We start from the raw sequence: 22,707 nt of genomic DNA on the forward strand, positions 1-22,707 counted from the left end.
TTCAGCTGCGCAAGATTCGCGACCAGTACCTAGTGTGAGTGGGTGGGCGGGGCCGTGCTGGGCTGGGCGGGCCCTCCCGGCGGGGAGCCAATCCCAGGCCCCCCGGGGGACCTCAGAGTAGTGTGGCTGGAGCTGGAGGAGAAGCTCAGCGGCTTCTGGGGGTCCTGGAGGAAGAAGAACTAGATGCTGGACAGTGGGGAGAGGCGGGGCGGGGACCACTGGGCCAGCAGCCAGGAGTTCTGTGGGAAGGTGAGGGAAGGGGGGCTGCCCGGGGCCTGTGCTTACACAGGCAGGACTGGGGTTGGGCAGTGTGGGCCCAAGGCCTGAACCGGACCGTGGAGCCAGGGCCCATATTTAGTCACCGTCCCTTGTCCCTTCTGCAGATGGCTCAGTCACAAAGGAGTGAGACAGAAACGGCTCAACGGCTGGCTGGGAATCCAGAATGACCACATCGATGAGTGAGTGTCCCTCGGGGGCTACTGGGAGGGGAGGGCCCCAGTCAGCACCCCTGGGCCGGTGGGGGCGCCCTGCCTGCCTGACGGGTCACCTTCTCATGTCTGCTTTCTAGGACCTATTTTATGAATGAGGAAGACGAGAATCTGCCACATTACGATGAGAAAACATGGTTTGTCGGGGATCTCAATCGCCTCCAAGCAGAGGACCTGCTCCACGGGAAGCCTGACGGAGCCTTTTTAATTCGGGAGAGCAGCAAGAAAGGCTGCTACGCCTGCTCTGTGGTGTGAGTCTCAGTGTGTCCCCATCTGAGCTGCAGCCAGAGGGGGCCCCAAGCCTGGGCGCTGGGGCGGGTGGGGGGCGCAGAGGGGGCCCTGAGCCTGGGCACTGGGGCAGGGGAGCCTTTGGGGTCCCTGCTCCAGCCGCTTCCCTCCAGGACCCTGACCTCTCCAGCACTGGCCAGGGGGCAAAGCAGTGCAGAGTCATGATCAGGAATGGGCAGGAGCCTTTGATTCTCATACAGCCCCAGCTGAGCTTTGGCTCTGCATTTCTAGATGTGGGAGAGACAAGAGCAGAGATCATGGGTCCTCACAGACCAATTACATCTTCCAGCCCTTCATTTTGCAAATATGGAAACTGAGGCTCAGAGAAGGAAGTTTGGACTGGTTAGTGTAGATGAGATTGTTCCTACTTCACAAGGAAGAGTCCAGGGCTTGACCCAGTACACAAGTCCTTCTTGCTGTAGTCAGGAAGCCACTCCCTTTGCCATTCTCAGTGCCAGGAACTGGTCCATCTTGGCTGTTCTTCTCCCAGAAGGCAGAGGCCTGAGGCCCGGCTCCCTCCCAGATAGAGGAATGGGTGGAACCATGAATGAGCAGGCTGCTCCCCCCCCCCCCACTCAGCTCCAAGGACAGGCTTAGATTACATTCACTTGCCACACTTGCCCATCTCTGGAGATGGTGGAAGGGGTGGTGCCAAGGAAGAGTCAGGGAAGCCGTCAGAGGCCCAGCCTCCACCACCCGTGTGCTCTGGCCACCCCTGGCCCAGGCTCAGTTCACTTTGGTAGCTGTCCAGGAAACACAGGCCAGAGGTGTCCTTTGCCCCAGGCACTGGGGCCCTGAGCCAGGGCTGATGTGGGGCACCACTGGTCCAAGCTGTCCTCCCCACTCCCCCAGAGCCTCTGGCCTCCTGTCACAGGCTGCCTGGGGGACAACAGGCAGGGAACGTCCAGAGGCTCCATCTGGCCATGGGCGGTCCTGGCCTCCATGGCCACTCACTCACGCTGGCTTCCCAAATCTTCTCCCTGCTGCAGCTTGTCTCCCAGTGGACCTCAGAATTAAAGCCCTTAGTGAGCATGATCAGTGGGTGCAGTGAGCCGAGGCCAGCAGTCAGACCACCCCGGCTCCAGGCCTCTGCTTCCTGGTCACACAGCTTTAGTTAAGGATCTTAGGAGGCTCAGCTTTCTCATCCACAAAATGGAGCTTCCTAGCCCTTCCTTGCCTCTGCCGTTGACCTTTGGAGGGGTCTCTTTTGTGGGGTGCCCCTGCTGCCCTCCCCGCCCTTCACTGCTGCCTCTCTCCTGTCTGGGTTGCAGGGCGGACGGGGACGTGAAGCACTGTGTGATCTACAGCACGGCCCGTGGCTACGGCTTCGCTGAGCCCTACAACTTGTATGGCAGCCTGAAGGAGCTCGTCCTGCACTACCAGCACACGTCCCTGGTCCAGCACAACGACTCACTCAACGTCCGGCTGGCCCACCCGGTCTACGCACAGCTGCCCTCCCACTGCAGATAGACGCCGGCCGCAGAGTGCGGCCAGGGCCGCGGCCGAGGGAGCCGGGGGCTTTTCTACGGTTTTTATCAGCAGGACGACGGAGTGACAGCAACAAGGGCATTCTTTCTACTTAGACTGCTTGTTTTGCACAAGAAGTGATTCTGTGAATGTGAAGCAGAGGGGCCTGGGGGCTGGCCGGCCGGGGGTCAGGGCCACCTCCCGCCAGGACACCAACACCCGCCTGTGTGTGCTCCCAGCTCCAGGCAGGCGGTGGGCTGTTTTTGTGTTAACTCTGACGAGTGCTTTCCCTATGGGGAATAAACTGAGCTCTAGAAACTGGAGGCAGACAGACGCCATTGGGTGGAGAACGAGGGTTTCGTGGGTGTGTGGGTGTGCGTGGGTGTGTGCGCGTGCCCCTGTCTCCTTGTTTTTACTTTGAGCCAGGCAACTTTGTAGAGCCAGGCTCAGTTTGGGGTGGGCTGGGAGCTGACCAGCACAAAGCCTTTGCCCAGAGAGGAGAGAGGGTCCTGTCTTCTCCTTCTACCTTAGAACCCAGGGGGAGACAGGGTTGATGCTGCCACCACTGGTGGGAGCTCTTGGCCAGACACCTGGTTATTCAGCAAACCGCTGCTGCTGCTGCAAGCAGAAGGAATTGGGAGAGTGAGCTGACCAAAGGAAAATGGGGAACCTTTTGTTCCTTTTTCAAACATCAGAAACCCTACGAAGGAATCCTCCAAGCAGGGTGGCTTTCTTTTTTTACCAAGTGTAAAGCAAGCCCCAGCAACAGCAGCACCACAGAGGGGTCCTCCCTCCAGGAAACTTACTCACTAGGACAGAATGGAGCTCTGCTCCCAGAGGCCCTAGGGGCACCAGCCTGGGCAAGTGTTCCTTTCCACACCAAAACTTGAAAGAAAGAAAAGGAAATGGGAAAGTATATGTGGGTATTTGAGACCCCTGGGGTTTGGCACCAAGCTCCTGGACCCTGCCAAGGGCCCAGGGAGCTTCGGGCTTCCCCAGGGACCCCGAGCTCCTCCTGGGGCCTTGGCACATGAAGAATTCCCCATCTGAAATTCCTGTAACTCTTGTATGTCTAAAGACAGTGCAATGTTGTGCTTCCTGGTGGCTGGAAAAGACCAGATACCTGCAGAGTTGCCCACCTGGGCCAACAATGTAGCATCTCCCCAGAACCTCCAAAGTGCCACCTTGGTGGAAGCGGCAACTCCCAGGAAAATCCCGGCCCTTCCAAATGGAGATCCTCAGCCTCGGCACAGACACCACTTAGATCCACACTCCCAGACCAGCTGCTTGGCAGAGTCTCTCTCCTTGGAGGACATGGCTATTGGGAAAGCATAAAGGATCTGTCCCGTTTGCTTATCACCTCCTTTCCCTAGCTCATGGGCCTGGCCAGGTGCTGGAGGGAGCCTTGGCCTTGTCTTTGGTTGGTCCCTGGACCAAAGACTATCTGGAACATTAGGGAATCTTTGTTTCTCCAGGTCAGTCCCACATTGGTACAGAGCACTGCCAGGGAGCCCTATGTGCTTGCCCCTTCCTGTGCCCAGCCTCCTCCCTTCCTCTAATCCCTTCGCCATCCTCCAGTCCCCCAGGTCTTGTTCCTCCTCCCTTGGTGCAGCCAGGCAAGGCACCTCCACACTAGAGAACTGTGCATTCAGCAGGCCCTGAAGTGTTTGCTTCTGAGGAGTTGGGGGGAGGCCTTCATCCCGGGTTCTCAGGTGGCATTGCCCAGCTTTGTTTCACAGCCTTTGAAGGAAGCATTTGGTGAGCTAGAAAGCATTTAGGAGTATGATTTTCAATCTCATTTCTAATTTCTGTGGTTGGGACCACATGCAAAAAAAAACCCCAAAAACAAATAAATTTGGTTTCTCACAGCCCTCTTTTACATAAGATTTCAGCCCACAGGCTGGAGGCAGGGGAGCTCACTCCACTGTGATTCTTGCTGTTTTCCCAGGTCTGGCAATGGAGGGGAACAAAGCCCAGAAGCCACAGACAGCAGTGGTTTGATGTCCCGGACAAGTGAGGGACCTTTAGCCAAAGCTAGTTCATGGCTCCCAGGGTATGGACCTGCAGCGGGCACTGATTGGAGGGGGGGAGATGGGTGCCACCAAAGAATGCTGTTTGGGAGGAACAGGAAGGAGCCTTCAGTCTCCTGTGCTTTTCTCGTGACCTTACCTAGCTCAGCCAAGACCAGAGGCCCATGTTGTGGACAAGGAAGCCTTTAAAAGGTATAGATGGCAGTTTGCAGTGTCAGTGGGACTGAGAGGAGAAAGAGCCAGGAGCCAAGGGAGCACAGCTTAGTGACATTCTAGGCTATGGTGTTAGAACCCTCTCTGGGGGACTCACAGGAGACAATTCCTCCTTCTGGCTACCCACTGAGCTTCTAGGCCCAGGCTCCACGTGCAGCCTCAATCAGCAAGATGGTGAAGGAGCTACCAGAAGACTCCTTGGCACGGGCCCTCATCAGCCTGCCTGCCTGGCATCCTGCATCTGTGCCTTTGGGGAGCAAGTGTGAGATGGGGAAACTGGCCCCAACATAAGCCAAGTCTATGCCCTCAGAAAGCCCCTAAGAAAGAAGAGCCGTGGGCCCGGTGTGGAGTCTTTGAGGATTCTCAGCATCTCCTTGTGCACCGGCTCCTGGCAAACATCTGGAAGGATTCCCCAGCGGCCAGCGTGGAGGAAGATCGGAGGCCCAGCTTTACCAGCAAGTCAGTTGGTGCCCATTGTCTTGTGCCACTGAGGCCACCAGGCAGCCTGAGGGAGGAGAGGACAGGGAGTCAGTGGTTAAGTCCATCTCTGGGACAGTCTTGGGATGAGCAGGGCCAGTGTCTGTCAGTGAGGGGAGCTCAGCCTGACTCTGCTCAACTACAGACAATGCAGCAGCCCCCAAACATGTTCTGTCCCTGGCATGATGGGTGTACTTCAGCAGGAATTGGCCAGAAAGGAAGTCACCTTGACCTTGTTGCTATTCTCGTCTGGGAATAGGGTAGTTTGGGAGCTTGGCTCCTTGCTGCTAACCCTGTGGGGCCAAGGTGTGTTTGGCCTGGTGCTTGGGGCTGCCTGGTGAGGGAGAGGAGAAAGGTCCTTGGGACATCAGTGGGAAGGCCAGCTTGCAGGAAGCTTCTTTTCAAAAAGAGGAATGACCTTGTGGGTGCCTGGTTTGAGTTCTCCAAGCTGCTGAGGATGGCCTGGATGAGGCTGAAGAGATCTCCAGCTTCTCCTGGTGACCATGGCAGGGCCAGCCAATAGTGGCAGTGACCCAAAGGGGGCAACATGCAGATATGCCCAGATCAGTGCCAGCCAAGCAAGGGCAGCAACGACTGGGCTCCAAAGGCCCAGGTGATGAGCCCAGTCAGGGTCAGGGCAGCTATACATCTTGTTCCGCCCCCCTCTGGCCCATGGTGGTTAGCCCAGGACCAGCCCGCTGCTAGACTTAGTCTCTACCACAGCACTGGCTCCTTTCCCCAACCTGTCTCCACAGGTAGGCTATGTACGGATGGAACTGGGCTGCCCTGCCCCAGCCCTCCTGGCCCCCAGGTGGGAGGGGAGGAGGGGGGAGGGGCTTCCTTCCCTTCCTTTTTCCCTCCCTCCCCCTCTCCCTCCCTCCCTCCCTCGATCCCCACTAGAATCGTCGTTTGCCTGGGTGAATTCCAGCATGTGACTCCAGAGCCCTGTCTCCCTGTTGTTACTTGTGTAAAACCTCTTCTGTCTTCTTTGATGTAGTCAAGAGAAATTCATGTAGTTAATGTGAAAAGGAAAAAGCCCAACTGCTTCACAAGGAAACCAGTCAGTCATATGTTAGTGTGCGTGGACAACTCCTGCTGTGCGTACGTAGCTGCTAGACCAGTCGTTACAGTTGTGCTTGTCCCCACGTGTGCGTGTCGCGACGGCCAGGGGAGGTGCCCTTTGGCCTTTGGGCCAATTTGCTCCAGGTTAAAATGCAATAAACAGTTGCAATAGAGCACATTCCCGTGTGACGTGGTATGGTGGGCCCAGAGGTGTAGACAGGGCCCCTCAGAGAGCCCCAAGTAAAAGGGCCGGGCGGAGCACTCCATTCCTCCCCTTTCCTCACCCTTGCCCCACCCCACTGACATGGTGGTCTCTATAGAAAGCCAAGGGCTCTTGATGGGCACTCCTGCCCCACAGTGATGGATCTGGCTGTAGGGCAGCTGTGATTCAGGCTTGCCAAGGAGGATGGGGGGACTTTAGAAGAGGCATCATAGAGCTGCCTCCCCTCCTGTGTCTTCTCCACCCATCAGGCTAGAAAAGTGGCAGGGACAGCCCCTGGGGTCCAGGCTCGGATGAGGGCCTCCCTCCCCTCTTGAACCTTTCCCCTGGGCTGCTTTGGGGAATAGGCAGGCAAGATCAGAACTCAGGCTTCAGCCTCTCCTAACAACAAGAAGAATCTCTTAGGCTCACACACATGGTCCCTACTCTTGTGTCCTGCTAGATCCTGGGGTGGGTGAAGGGGCCCTTTGAGACTGAATGGTGGGTGCCCCCAGAATGGGGTGGAGATAGTTGCTATTCCACAAACAGAGGCTGAGGTGGAGAAGGATACAATTCTTACCTGTGGAAAATGACAGGGGAGGCCAATGGCAGAGGAGACAAGAACCAAGCCGTCTCTGGGGCAGGTGTGGGGGAGCACTGCATATGGGGGGAGGCACAGGGGTTCACTGGTTCCCAATCACAGTTACTGACCACAAGAGAAAGAAGAGGTTTAGACATGGGTGGGGACAACTATTTGCCACAAATCCTTAAAATAAGACATGGGAGGGGGGAGATAAAACCCTTGACTGGGGAAAACTGCTTGTACAACCCCCACTCCCTTCCCTGAGAGACTGTCAGCTGTCTTTCAGTGATTCTCATGGTGAGGGGCACATGGGGGACACGACAACGGAAAAGGAGGCCAAAGGCAATGGGGGAAGCTGTTAGATAAAGGCTGGATCTCAGGAAAAACTTCCTAATTAGAGCTATCCCAAATTCCTTAGCAAGTAGTGAGCTCTCCCCATCTAAAGGTGCTCAGACTGAGGCTGGATAACCCAGCCTCAGTGTGGTGAAGAAATAAAGGAGATTTCTATTAACATTATGTGTTCAACAGAAAGACCTGACTCCAGAATGTCTGAGCTGGAAGGAACCTTCAGAATATGGCCTGATCTCCCTTATAATTCTAATATTCTGCAACTTATGACTAATATTCTATAGCTGTCCTAGATGGGGAAACAGACCCACAGAGGGGAAGGACTTTGCCCAGGGCCAGGCATCATCCTTCCTCCCCAACAATGAATGATAGGAGAGGCTTGAGTGACCTCAAGTGGAGTCGTGGAGGAACAAAATAAGTCAGTCCCAGACGCTGAGCTTTAGAACACAATTAGCATCCACCAGGCCCAAACAGCTAGGTGGTTCCGTGGATAGCATGCTGGGCTTGGAATCAGGAAAATTCAAGTTCAAATCTGGCTGCAGACACTTACTCGCTGTGTGACCCTGGGCAAGTCACTTAACCCTGTTTGCCTCACTTTCCTCATCTGTATAAATGAGCTGGATTGTGCAATGGCAAACCTTCCCGTATCTTTGCCAAGAAAACGCCAAATGGAGTCAGAGTTGGACACAACTGAAATGACTAAACAATGACAAAAGGCCCAATTAGAGACCCCCTCGAAATCGGGCACCAACAATCAGGCCTATACAAGCCCCGTATCCCCTTCCCACTCCCTTTTGTACACAGCTGCATCATGCCACCTTCAGACTAGGGGTTCTCTGAGGTTATGGGCCACGGTTTGGCACCCTCCCTGTGGCTTCTACCCTGAGCTTTGTCCAAGCAGCTTGCGACCAACAGGTTACATGTTCCCAACTCTAGAGAAGCCCCCTTTTCCCCAACCCCTGTCCCCCCTGTTCCCACCTGGAGCCTTGGTGGTCTGGGAGCTCCAGTGGGCCTACACACCTGTGAGAAGCCACCATACATCTACATGCATACACAAGGCATACACAGCTCATGTGTCTACCCACACAATCTCTCATCTGGTCCCAGTATCGAGCCCACAAGATACCAAGCTGAGAGGGAGAGAACACAGCTGGGGTGAAACGACTAGATAATGTTGCTCAGTGGGTCAGAGCACTTCTCTGAACTCAAGAGATAAAACTCAATCAGAATCAATGGCTCACCCCTGGCTCAAAAAAGCTGATTTTTAGAAGCACAAGATGGGGAGGGTACACGTGTCCTGACAACAGTTCACCTGAAAAATGTATGAGGAGTTTAAGTCAAATCAAGTCAAAAAATATCAAGTGCCTACTATATGCTAAGTGGTGGGAATACAGCAAGACAATCTCTGCCTTCAAGGAACTCACAATCTAATGGGGGAGACAACATGCAAACAACTGTGTACAATCAAGCTATAGACTATATAGATTGGAGATAATCAATGGAGGGAAAGCATTGGAATTAAGGGACATTGAGAAAGGCTTCCTGTGGAAGGGAGTTTATCTGGGACTTGAAGGAAGCCAAAAGATAGAGATGAGAGAGAGCATTCCAGGCATAAGGGACAACCAAAGAAAATATCTAAAGTCAGGAGTGGAAGTAAAGAAGCCAGTGTCACTGCGAGGAATGAAGTGTAAGAAGATTGGAAAGGTAGGAGAGGGCTGGTTTGTTTCAGGAATTTAAATGCCCAACAGAAGATTGTGTATTTGATCCTAGGAGTAATAGGAAGCCTCTGGAGTTTACTGAGGAGGTGGGTGGCATGGTCAGATCTATTCCTGAGGCAGCTAAATTGAGGACAGATTAGAATAAAGAGAGACTTGAGGCAGAGATACCAATGAGAGGATTGTTGCAACAGTCTAGGCATGAGGTGATGAGGTCCTGTACTTGGGGGGGGGGTGGCAGCAATGTCAGAGGAGAGAAGGGAGTGGGGTACTGGAAAGATGCTACAGAGGTGAAATAAAGGAGAGATGCTGGTGAAGTCAACAAGAGATGCTACAGAGGTGAAATGGACAAGAGATAGTTACAGAATCAGTAAGAGATGCTGGAGAGGTGAAATCAACAAGAGATGCTCCAGATGTGAAGTCGACAAGAGATGCTCCAGAGGTGAAATGGACAAGAGATCCTGCAGAGGTGGAATCCAAAGGCCTTGGCAACAGCCTGGATATAGAGCTGAGAGAAGGAGCCCAGTGGACTGAGAGGATGGTGCCCTTAACAATAAGGAAAATTAGGAAGAGGGGAAGGTTGGAGGGTAAGATGCTCCACATGCATCAACCGTGTGATAACAGCAGCTTTGAAAGCTATTGCAATCTTGGGCTGCTTAGGAGTCAATCAATCCATCCATCCATCAATATGTACTTATTAAGTGCCCCCAGAGTCTGACCTAACCAGTGGGTATATGCAAAGACAGAAGTAAAATGTTACTTGTTCCCAGGGAGCTTACATTCCATTAGGGAAAACAGTTTGCCCATAAAATAACTAAAAAGTAATTTGGAGGGGGTTGGAGGTCAGGGGGAGGTATTAGTGGCTGGAACATATCAGGAAAAAACCTCCTGCAGGAGTGGCAGTTGAGCTGAGCTTTGGAGGAAAGGGATTCTACAAGACAGAGGTGAGGAGGGAGTGCATTCCAGGTATGAAGGATGGCCTGTGCACAGAGACAGGTGACAGAGCCCATCCTGCCTTGGAACCCAAGGACCCACAAAGATTCAAATACAAGGTAAGTCCATGCACCTGAAAGTTCTGAAGATGGGAAATCCATGCCTATTTGAAGCCAGATGGTGTGGTTGATAGAGCACTGACCTGGAGTCAGGATGACTTGAGTTCAAATGCAGCCTTAGACACTTCCTAACTGTGACTTTCTAATCTTCAGCCTCTCCCTATCTACTGACTGGCTTCACTCCTTGAGAAAGGTGTCTCTACTTTCTCTCCTCTCACACTCTTCTAAACCCACTATAGTCCAGCTTCCAAACCTCATCATTAAGCTGAATTAATTGTCTACAAAATTGCTAATGGATCTCTGAGTTGCCAAATGCAGTGGCTTTTTCTCAGCCCTCATCATTCTTGACCTCACTACAGCCTCTGATGCTTTTGACCATCCTCTCCTCCTGGACACTGTCTTCTCTTACGGCTTTTGGGACACCCCCTGTCCTGATTCTCTTCCTACCTATCTGACTGCTCCTCTTCAGTCTCTTTTGCCGATGTTCATCCATGTCATGCCCAGGAACTGTAGGTGAGCCACAGGGCTCTGTCCTGGGCCCTCTCCTCTTCTTCTTCTATACTGTCTTATCAGCTTCCCTGGATTCAATCATCACCTCTATTCAGATGCTCTCCAGATCTGTATGTCTCTCCTTGAGCTCCAATATTGAATCACAAATTTCCTTCTGCCCCTCTGAAACTGGATGTTGCACAGGCATCTTCAACTCACTGGGGCCCAAACTGAACCTCTTCTCCAAACCCTGTCCTCATCCTTTCCACCTTTCCCGTCACTCTCACTGCTGAGGGCACCACAATCCTTCCCCGCCCTCAGGCTCACCACCTCACTGTCATTTTCAGACCCTCACACTTGCTCAGCCCATATAACCTATCAAAGTCTCTAAATCTCGTCCTTTCTCCCTCAACAGAATCTCTCCCACACATCTCCTTCTTGTTCATCACATTGCCAGGACTTTGTCACCTCAACCCCGGATCACTGCAACAGTCCCCTAACTAGGTTCTCTGCCTGAAGCCTCTCCTTTCTAACCCATTCTGCACTCACCCGCCGAAGTGACCTTCTTAAAGCACATGTCTGATCACGTTCCCCCCTCACTCCCAACTTAGTGAATCCCAGTGGCTCCCTATTTCCGCTAGGATTAAATATAAAATAATCTGTTTGGTATTTTAAAGGCCTTCATGACCTGGCCCTCTCCTACCTTTCATGTCTTCTTACACACACACACATGCACACACATTCTCTCTGAGATCTAAGCACACTGGCCTGACTGCAGTGCTCTGCATTTCTCTGATTGCTCCCCATGCATCCCCCTCCTCATCTCTGCCTCCTGGCTTCCCCAGATTCCTTGAAGTCCCAGCTAAAATCTCCCCTTTTACAGGAGGACTTTCCCAATCTTACTTAATTCTGGTGCCTTCCTTCTATTAATTATCTCCAGTTTATCCTGTCTAAATCTTGTCTGTAGACAATCATGCATGGTGTCTCCCCCATTAGACTGTGAGCTCCTTGAGGGCAGAGACTTTTACCTTTCTTTGAATCCTCATGGATTTAGCCCAGGCCTAGTAGGGGCTTCATATTTATTGACTGACTGATTCTTCCTCTGTCTGTCTGTCTGCCATGCACACACTGAGAGATGAGGCTGGGGGAGCTTGGATCTCCTGATTCTGTCTGTGTCTGACTCTGTCTGTCTGTCTGTCTCTCTCTCACACTCACACATGCACACACACACACAAGACCGGCTGAGGCTGGGGAGGGCCTGGATCCCCTGACACTCTCTCTGTCTCACATGCACATTTGAGGCTGAGGTTGGGAGGCCTGGGACCCCCTCACATTGCATCTCTGGCTTTAGGGTTGATTCTCTCAACTACACTGGGATGGAGGGACTGTGGTAGTGGATGACGTCAGCCCCTCCAGGCTATTTCTGGCTCCTGGGCGGTTAATTCCTGCTTCTCTCTTGGCCTCTTTTCCTGAAACCATGTCTAATCCTGGCAGACTGCCTGGGGTGGCAGGAAGGGTGGGGGAAAGGCCCTAAGGACTATAAGAAACACCTGCCCCTCTCCTAGACATCCTCAGGTCCTGGGTTTAGGGGTGGGGGAGAGGGGGCAGTCACTTATCTCTGGACTGTAGCCACAAGTTCTTCCTCCTCTGGGGTGGGGAGAGGGGGGAGGTGTCATTACCACTGAGAGAGCTCTGTCCCTGTGAGACTCCCTGTAAGGCTATCACCCCAACCCTGCCATTCAAGGCCCTCTGGAGCCTGGCTCCAACCTCCTCACCTGGTCTAGAGTAATGTTTGCTGACTGACTGATTTTATCTCCTTGTTGGACATCTCAAGCTGGATGTCCCATAGACATCTCTTTCCCCCCCAAACCCTGCCCCCTTCCAAACGTCCACCATCTGCCCAGACATCCAGGCTCCCAGCTTTGGGACACCTGAACTTGTTCTGCTCACTCACACTCCCACCTCATCACACATCTGTTGCCAAACCTTTTTCCTTTCTGCCTTCATGAGATCCATCTTTCATGTCCTTTTCTCTCCACTCACACGGCCAGCATTCAGGCCCTTGTCCCGAGATTGTTGCAATGATTGCCTTCTGTCTGGTCTCCCCAACTCCAGGTTCTTCTCACTGGGATCCATTGTCTATCAATGCCCTGCTCAAGATTCAGGGGTTCCCCAGTACCACTAATATACAAACTCCTGGAATTTCAAACTTTAAAATCGGACTCCAATGTGTCTTTGCAGACATTTCCCATTATCCCCTCATGGACTCCATGTTCCAGTCAAACTGACCTACATATTCTCTGTACAGGACATTCCATCCCCCAGGCTGGACCTCATGCCTAGAAGGCTTTTCCTCCTCTGGATTCCTCTTGGAATCCAGAAAGCTTTTCAATATTCAGCTCCCACACAATTTCCTACCATGGTGGTCAATGTTCTTCCCATCCCACCCAAATTCATTTATATGTGATGGCGGTGTTGGGGCAGTTAGGTGGCACATTGGGCAGAGCCCCAGGTCTAAAGTCAGGAAGACACTAGTTCAAATTCAGCCTCAGATGCTTACTAATAGTACAACCCTGGGCAAATCACTTAACCTGTTTGCCTCAGTTTCCTCATCTGTAAAAATGAGCTGGAGAAGGAAATGGCAAATCATTTTAGTGTCTTTGCAAAGACAATCACAATTGGGGCCAAGAAGAGTCAATGAAAATGACTGAACAAATGTGGTCTGGCCAATGAGGGCATGGTCCTAGGAGTATGTGGGTGTTTGGTGAGCTCACTCCTAAAAGGACATGGTGATGTGTAATGAAGGAGTCTGGCTCTCCCTTTCTGAGTCTGTGCAGAGATTCAGTAACTGCTGACCACTTGCTACATGGAGCAAGCCTTGAACCCACCAAGCTGGGACTGAGAGTGCATTCAAAAGGCACTAATTGGCCAAAACAAGCTCTTTTTTTCTGATTGTGCCCAAGTGAGGAGGAGGAAATGGCATAAGCCTCCAAGTGGGCAGAGATTGGGCTGATGAGAAGAAACACGTGGGATGCAGCTCAGAAAAGAATGGCCCTAGGAGCCCAGACACCACAGCCACAAAGGAGCCGCCATGCTGCATGAGGAGTGAATCATCACTTTAAGTTGGAGCTCACTCTCCCCAGGGCCTGGGATGGTAGTGGAGGGAGAATGCCCTTACTTGAGGGCTACTAGTACTTCTGTTCTTGATGATATCGGCTCAACAAATATCTCTTTGCAAGAGCTAATTGATGTGAACTGGCTAAATTGATTCTGGGATGCTAATCACCGGGGCTGGTCAATAATAAAGAGAAGACATTAACTGGCCTTGGTGATGGACCTTGGAAGGAACACACTAGAATGAGAAATGGAGCCGATAGCATTAGAAAAAACACACAACATAACCTTCAGACTTGCCCCAGAGCCCAGAAGGGAGATGAAGCCGGGGGTGGGAGTTGGGATAAGGCCTCCCAGTGTTTATAAAGACTGGTCTTTATATTTGTTATATTCCTCCCCCCACCCTCAGCTGACTGGAAGGTAGGGAATGAGGTAGATGGAGTCAGGAAGACTGAAGTTCAAATCTGCCTTCAGACACTTAGTAGTAGCACTGTGACTCTGGCCAAGTCACTTCATGTATCATAAAGTTTTTCCTGACATCAGGCCTAAATTGGCTTCTCCCCATTATTGTTGGTTCTTCCTTCCAGAATCAAACAGAATAAGTCTAATCCAACCCTTCACATGCTTGTGGACAACTGTCTAGTCCTCTTTGGGCTTCTCTTCTCCAGGGCAACCATCCCCAGTTCCTTCAGATGATCCAAATATGCCATGAATATAAGCCCCTTCATTATGCTGATCATCTCCTCCCAATGGCCATCCCTTTACCAATGTCTTTCCTAAATTGCGGTGTCTGGAAGCAAACACAATATTCCTGATAATGGCAGAGAACAGCGGGAACCATCCCTATTCCTGGAAGTGCTACCTCTCTTAAAGGATTCCCATACCCCATGAGCTTTTTAGGTACCTTGTTGACTCATAGTGAGGTGGTAGTCCACTAAGACCTTTTCCCAATCTTTTTCAGAACATCTTCTGTCTACCCATGCTTTCCCCATGCTATAGTTTTTCAGAACTATTCAGAACTATATTCTTTTTCAGAACACCTTCTGTCTATCCATGTTCCCCCCATTTTATACTAGTGGGGATTTGGGGGCTAATACAAGACTTTACATTCAGGCCTACTGAATTTCAATTAATAAGACCAAGCCTAATTCTCTAGATTGCTAAGACCCTTTTAGATCTTGTCACTGCCATATATTATGTTAGCTATCTCTCCTAGCTTGGTGTCCTACATAAATTTGATGAGCACAATGTCTATGTCTTTATACAAGTCATGAAAATGTTGTTCATTCTTCCTTCTCAAAGAGGACCAATGACGTCATGACAGTGATGTCTTGACTTGCAAGTGAATTGGGTTTAAGTGAGGCTGGGCTGTGCAAAGTCATTAGCCTCACTCTGTCCTCCAGAGTCACCAGAGTCCAGTGGTAAGACAAAAGTCATATTTCTTTCATGAAAATGTTAAATATCACAGGGTCAAGCACAACTCCCTGGGGCACCCCACTAAAAACCTCCTGCCATGTTGACACTGAACCATTGACAATTACTTTCTTGGGTCTAGTCATGCAAATAGTTCTGAATCTATTGGATTATATTATCATCTAATCCATAGTTCTCCATCTTTTCCCACAAGAACAGCATGAGAACTTTGCTAAAATCCAGGTAAATTGTAGCCACAACATCCCCGTCATCTCCCAGTATATATATTGATCTTATCAAAAAAGGGAATGAGCTGAGCCTGACCTGATCTGTCCTTGAGGAAGCCAGGCTGGCCTTTTGTGATTGCTGCTTCCCTTTCTAGATTTTCACCAACCATCTCTTTAATGTCCTGCTGTAGAATTTCCCACTGGAATCCAAGTCAAGCTCACTGGCATGGAGTTATAGACTCTGTCCTCTTCCTTTTTTTTTTTTTAATCGGGACATTTACATCTCTTTAGTCACAAGATACCTCTTTCCTACTTTCCACAATCCCTCACTTTATCATTGACAGAGGCTCAGCCATCACCTCTTCCAGGTTTTCCAGGACCTCCTGATGTCATTCCTCTGGGCCAGGAGACTTTGCATTCATTTATCCAAGGCAGCTAGGAACTGCCTTATTATCTCCTTTCTTTCTTTCTTCTTCTTTTTTTTTTTTTTTGCTTTTTGGGGAGCAATCAGGGTTAAGTGACTTGCCCAAGGTCACATGGCTAGTTTTTGTGTTAAGTGTCTGAGGTCGGATTTGAACTCAGGTCCTCCTGACTCCAGGGCCAGTGTTCTATTCACTGCGCCACCTAGCTGCCCCTATTTTCTCCTTTCTTATCTTAATTATCAACTCCTTCTTAGCCATTTTTAGCATCACTTCCAGTGCAGAGTTCATTCTTCTTGGCCAAGAAATCAGAAACAAGTAAGACTTGAGCAGCTCTGTCTTCTTTCTGCTGACAGTCATTCATCATCTCATCCACCTCGAGCAAAGTTCTGATCCCTTGTCAGGTCTCCTTTTCCTCCTCCTTTGCTACTCTTAGCTTCCCCTGGCCAACCTCAGCTCATTTGGAACATGAGCATTCCTCACACGATTTTTACGTGGTTATTCCAGGTTTCTATAACCATGAGGTTCTAGACTAAGAAATGAGAGACCTGAAGCTTGTAGATCACAGAAGACTCTCATGGCTCTGTCTCACAAAGTCTTTCTTCACAAGAATGTCAGAAAGCCCTGGACACCGTGAATGCCTCCATGGATGTTACTCCCATCTTCACCTCAACAATCCAGTCAAACTGATCATTCCATCTCTTCTCTCCACACCTTTGTGCTGGCTCTCACCCATACCTTGCATGCACTTTCTCCTCACCTCTGCCTCACTGAATTCATTTCTTTTTTTCAAGTTGCAGCTTAAGAACCACTTTCTATGTGAAGCCTTTCAGCAGATGCTAGTGTCCTTCCTAACTTGAAATAACAACAGCTAGCCTGTCTTTAACACTTGAAAAGTTTACAAAGCACTTTACAAATATCTCATTTGATCCTCATGATAATTCTGGGAGGTAGGTGCTATACTATTATCCCCATTTTACAGATGAGGAAATTGAGGTGGGCAGAGGTTAAGTGACTTGCCTAGGGACACATAGCTTGTAAGTGTCTGAGTCAGGTCTTCCTAACTCCAAGTCTAGCACTTTATCCATCTTGTATCTAGTTCTTATTTATTCGCTTTATATTTATTCTGCACATCCTTATATACGCATTTGCTAAATTTCCGATTAATGTTAACCCCTGAGGGAAGTGGGTAGCCAAAATGACTGAAGTAGGAAAAACTATAGCTGAGTTCCCTTCCCTCTCAAACTTCTCTAAACTGATCTAGAAAACCCACTAGATGGAATACTGATGAGGAAATCCAAGGGAAAACCACAAGACATTTTTCCAGCCCAGGTCAGCATAGGGAGACAAGACAGAGAAGTCTATGGACACAGGATCTGGTCAGGAGCCAGTGCATGGAGAGTTTGTGCAATAGGAGAAGAGATTCCAGACCCATACTGTAGCACATGGACCTTGTGCAGGTGCCAATGGCAGCTTTGTTGTTCATTGCCCAATTCTCAGTCACAGATCCAGGGTGGACAGAGTTAGGGACCTGTACCTGGGGTAGAGGGGACAGTCCAAGATGATGAGCCACAGTGGACCCTGCTCTGTGTACCAAGAGAGGAGCAAGTTCACAAACAAGCAGCAGCAGCTGTGTGACTTGGACCCCATGGACTGAGAGGAGTCTCAGTTCCAACTTCTAACTCAGTCTGAAGCCTGAATAGGAATAACCAGGGGCAGAAATCCCAGAACAAAGGGGAACTAGTCCAGCCACAGTCTATTGTTGCTCAGATTCAAACCCATGTAAGGAACTTATATATCTCAAACGGGCAGGGGGAGGGGAGGGCAGAGATTAGGTTTTGCCCTGGATTAAAACTGTGGGAACCCTGAAAGTTTGTAGGTCTTCAGACTGAACTTTCCCTGAGATCCTGGACTAACACAATACTTGGTACTCCAAGAATGCATCAATTAAAGCCTTCCCTCCAAAAGTTCATAAAGCCCAGCCCTAACCCCAAGTCTGAAGTCAGGAAGTAGGCTGGAAGAATGAACAAACAAACAAAATAATACCATCATGAAGGATATTATGACAGGAATGCCGATGACACAAACCCAGGAGAAGAGAGTGATTCTAAAACAGTTACAAACAAAGTCTCAAAGAAAAACATAGCTTGGGCATAAATTCAACTAGAATTCCTAGAAGAGGAAGAGTTTTTTTTAAAAGGAGTTTTTTAAAAGTTTCCTTTTTTTAATAAATGAAATGAAAGCTCTAGAGGAAAAAATAGAAAAGGAATGAGTTATTAAAAATGAATTAGAAAAAAAGAAAAGGAATGAGTTATGGAAGAAAAAACTGAAAAGCTAATTAACCATTTGGTATAAAAAGTTCAAAATCCTTGCTCAAACAACAAATTCCCCAACATAATATTCTTATTGGACCACAAATGGACCAGAGAGACCAATGACTCCATGAAGTGAGAAATATCAAAAATATATTTTAAAAGCCTGAAAAACTAGAAAATTTAAGATATCTCATAGCAAAAACAACTGATCTGAAAAGCAGATGGGGGGGGGGAATTGAAAAATGAAAGTCATGACCAGGAGGGCCTAAACACCATAATTCAGGAAATCCTAAAAGAAAATACCAAAATCTCTTAGAACCAAAGGGAAAAATAGAAATAGAAACCACTAGTCACCTCCTGAAAGAAATCTCTAAAATGAAAATTCCCAGAAACATTATAGACAAAATCCAGAACTTACGGGTCAAAGAAAAATTACTGCAAACAGCCAGAAAGAAAGAATTCAATGACCAAGAGGCCACAGTCATGACCATACATGATATAGCAGCCATCACTATAAAGGAGTAGAGAGCTTGGTATTCCATATTCCAGAAGGCAAAACATATAAGCTTACTACCAAAAATAACTTACGTAGCAAAACTGAGTATTGTCTTATGGGTGGAGGGTAGGGATGGGAATAAACCTTTAATAAAATAGAGGACTTTTTTTTTCCTTTTTGGAGGGCAATTGGGGTTAAGTAACTTGCCCAAGGTTACACTGCTAGTTTTTTTGTGTGGGTGTTGTGTCTGAGGCCAGAACCGAACTTGGGCCCTCCTTACTCCGGGGCGGCACTTTACTCACTGCGCCACCTACCCACCCCAAAATAGAGGACTTTCAAGTGTTCCTGATGAAAAGGCCAGAGCTGTCTAGAAATTTTGAGGTTCAAGCACAGGAATTAAGAAAAACATTAAAAAGTAAACATGAACAATCATGAGGGACTAAACAGTGATAAACTTCTTAATTCAAATATGGCTAAACAAGTTGTAGTATATGATTGTGATATAAGAAACTCTGATATAAGAAATGATGAGCTCAATGATCTTAGAAAGACATGGATAGACTTGCATGAAATAATGAAGAGTGAAATGAGCAGAACCAAGAGAATGTTGTATACATTGACAGAAATATTGTTTTAAGAACAACTTTGAGCAAATAAATCATTTTGACTTTATAAATACCCAAATTAACTACAAAGGACATATGAAGAAAGATGCTATCTGCATCCAGAGAAAGAATTAATAAATAGAAGTATGTATAGAATGATGTTACACGCACACACACACACACACACACACACACACACCTATATTTGTGTCCAATGGTAGCTATCACTAGGGTGAGGGAAAAGCAAAGGAAAAAAAAAAGAAATTATATTTAAAACGAATAGCAAGTTGTATATAATAGATTTGTCGTTTCATGGTGCAATCATCTTTTTCCTAATTATACTATGTTATGGAAATGCTTGTCATGTTCCATAAATTAAAAATAAAATAAATGTAAAATCTTTAAATTCAAATATGGGAAGAAGATACATGATTGTGGTCTGTAGCAGCAAGCACCCCAAGCGTCCTCAGGGTTTGCAGCTACCACAGGTTCTTGGATCTGCTTTGTTAAAGGAAAGCAACTCAAAATGGGTTAACAAGCTTACTTTAATCAGTCAGACATATATCGTTTACCTTGTGCAGGAGAAAAGGTCAGCACCCTGAACCTCAAAGTATACAGGCATAATTATCAAGACAGAAACATCAAGTAGACAGATTTCTAAACTGTCCAACCATTACATCCATACCCAGTCAACATCTGGGTTTCCACATTCTGGGTTTTTCAAAGCCGGGGGACTCTCAACAACGGCTTCCCAGAATTCAGATCAAATCACAGAACACTTCTCAAAGTGAGTCCCAAAACAAAGCTACACATCAGGGCTTATATAGCCTTCTCCTGGCTCAGAGAATGTAACAACCTTATTGACCCACTGGCCAATCAAGAAGTATCTACTGAAAAACAAGCCTCCCTCCCCAGGCTTCTGGTGCACTTTAGCCTAGGGGCAGGGAAGATCTTTAAAATTTACATTCGCATTACATGGTCATAGAGGGAGTCTAATTAGACTGATGGTCTAGGAGTAATTCTGTTTCTGTTATGTTTGGATGAACTTAAAAGAAGAATGGAAAGGGAGAAAAAGAGGAATACACTGAGAAGGGAAGAGAAAAGGAATGCTAGGGAAAAGCATCTTATGTGATGAAGGTCTGCAAGTAGGAGAAGGGGTAGGGGAGCAGCTGATACAATTCTCACTCTAGCTGACTTATTCAAAAAAAGGAAGAATGCACACACAGAGTTGTGTACAGAAATACATTTTACTTCACAGGAAAATGGGAGAAAAAGAAGCTAAGGGAGAAAGGATAATTTAGAGGAAGAGTAGCATAAGGAAGGGATTAATCCGAAACAAAACAAACTCTTTCCAGCAGCTCTATTTGTGGTGACAAAGAATTGGAAATTGGGGGGATGGATGTCCAACAAGTGCAGAATGGCAGAACAAGTTGTGGTGTATGAATGTGTTGGTGCGCTATCATGCTGAGAGAAATCATGAAGAAGCAGATGGTTTCAGAGAAACCTGAGAAGTCTTATATGAACTGATGCAAAACGAAGCAAGCAGGACCAGAATAATTTATGTGATACCAAAACCAAAGGCAAAGACGTCGAAACGCTTATCATTGCAATGACCAACTGTGACTCCAGAGGGCTAATGGACTAAATATGATATGCACGTCCTGAGAGAAAGGCGAAGGATTCAGAATGCTGAAATACATACATATATAGACATACACAATATAGATTACATACGCACAAAATGTACACACACCTTGTGTGTATGCACACGTGTGTGCCCCATGTACACACTGTATGTGCACACGTGTACACTTATACATATATGTGAGTGCACACGTTGTGCATAATATACAGCATGCATAACGTATATTATATAATGTGTATCGATTACAGGTCTGCGGAGGGCGGCTTGCCCTACCCAGGGAGAAGGGGAAGCACACTTGGTGAGGGGAGGGAAGGAAATAGGAAAATATGACCCTGTTGCCCTTAGACACTCTCCACCTGGCAGGGAAAAACGGTTCATGGCGAACACCCCGCACCTCCTGGCCTCTGTCAATCACCAGATTGACAGGCAGACCTGCCGCAGCAGAGGCACCCGGAGGAGGGTCAGGGCGCGGGAGGGACACCTTTTCCCCCGACTATGTGTCCAGGAGTAGGCAGGCCGGGAGAAGACCGAGAGGAGAGCCGCGGGGGCCTGTCAGCGGCGGCCAAGGAGGGAGATAAGGCGGGCGCAGTCCTCGCGTCCCCGGATCCCCGGATCCCCGCCCGTGCGCCCCGGCCCGCCTGGACGTGCGCACCCGCGTCCTCGGGAGCGCTTGGCAGTTCGTCTGGATGGAGAGAACAGACCTTGTCCGGGAAAGCAGGGTTTGGAAATCTGCAGCCACCTGCCCCGCGACGGGAGGGAGAGTCGGCCGGCCGCGGAGCAGCCTGAAGACTGCCATAGCTGATCCCTTCACTAGGGAGCCTCCCTGGGATTCCCCGGCTGGGGCCTGAGCAGCCCCAGGCAGATTTTCCAGAACCTTTTGGATCTGTGAATGCGATTGATAACGTGAACTCAAGCCCTAACTCTTCCCGATGGTCTGGCCATAAACTTTAACCAAGAAGGGGTTGTATATAGCTGTTAATAGCAAAAGGAGCGTCATTACACCAGGCAGAATTGAGGACTGTCATCCAGACCCCTCAGAATTCTACCCATAATTAGGAAGAGGTAGCTCGGGTTTTCTAGGTGGCCCAGTGAGTAGAGCAACGGTCCTGGAATCAGGAGAACCCGAGTTTCAAAAAAGTCATTCTCAGACACTGGACTGTCTACTGTTACTAGCTGTGTGACCTTGGGCATGTCACTTAACCCTGTTTGCCTCAGTTTCCTCAGCTGTAAAATGAGCTGGAGAAGGAAATGGCAAACCCCTCCAGTATCACTGCCAAGAAGACCCCAAATGGGGTCATGAAGAGTCAGACACTACCGAACAGCAGACATATATAATGTATATATACACCTTATTTATATATGTGATCATGAGTGTGTGTATATGTGTATATAGGTTTCTTTGGGCCATGGCCAACATGGAAACGTGTTTTGTTTGACAATACATGTTTGTAAACAAGGGTTTTGTTTTTCCTTTGTTCTCAGTGGGGTGGGGGAAAAGTAAACTTTTGCTAGTTTAAAAACATTTAATTTTTTAATTTAATGTAAGCTCTAAGTAGAGAACGTTTCATTCACCACACTTATTTTCCCAATGCCTGGCACAGAGTAGGCACTTGCTAGTCCTAGCTGACTGACAGGGCCATCCTGTGAGAAGGACTCACCCTCAAAGGAGCACCTCCCTACCCCCTCCCACCATGTGTCTATTTACAAATATCACCTCATCTCCCCAAGCACTGCAAAATATTTCAATAACGACCTACTGTATTCAATTAAGAAGCATTTATTAAACACCTACTATGGGCCAAGCACCCTACTAGGCCTTGGTGACATAAAATTAAAAAGAACGTCCCTGGCCTCAAGAAGCTTACATTCTACTGAGGTGGAGGAGGGAGGGGGGACAATATGGGGATACAAGTGAATAAATACACAGTATTACCAGGCCCTATCATTTTGAGAGTGAGTGCCTGATAATAATGGGGGGAAAGCAGGATGGGTCTCATGTAGGAGACACCTGAGAAGGGGAGGAAGGAAGGAAGGAAGGAAGGAAGGAAGGAAGGAAGGAAGG

At 48.7% G+C, this 22,707-nt stretch overlaps 2 protein-coding genes across 2 annotated transcripts in view; one reads left to right on the top strand and one right to left on the bottom strand.

The window, feature by feature from the left end:
• The window catches only part of LOC138165383 (phosphatidylinositol 3-kinase regulatory subunit gamma-like), a 61,292-nt gene extending 55,091 nt beyond the window's left edge, over window positions 1-6,201 (top strand). Inside the window, exons 7-9 of the mRNA XM_069093657.1 lie at window positions 384-458; window positions 569-739; window positions 2,048-6,201. Of these exons, the coding sequence (XP_068949758.1) occupies window positions 384-458; window positions 569-739; window positions 2,048-2,246 (445 nt within the window). The 3' untranslated portion in view covers window positions 2,247-6,201. The remainder of the gene's footprint in view (window positions 1-383; window positions 459-568; window positions 740-2,047) is intronic.
• The window catches only part of LOC138165389 (cytochrome b-c1 complex subunit 6, mitochondrial-like), a 290,341-nt gene extending 269,558 nt beyond the window's left edge, over window positions 1-20,783 (bottom strand). The window contains exon 1 of the mRNA XM_069093674.1: window positions 20,777-20,783. The gene's annotated coding sequence lies outside the window, so the exon portion shown is untranslated. The remainder of the gene's footprint in view (window positions 1-20,776) is intronic.
• Window positions 20,784-22,707: the final 1,924 nt, after the last annotated feature.

This window comes from Petaurus breviceps, unplaced genomic scaffold (assembly GCF_028583685.1).
Source record: "Petaurus breviceps papuanus isolate PSGF00001 unplaced genomic scaffold, PetGlider_PUasm1.0 208, whole genome shotgun sequence".
Lineage (NCBI taxonomy): Eukaryota > Metazoa > Chordata > Mammalia > Diprotodontia > Petauridae > Petaurus > Petaurus breviceps.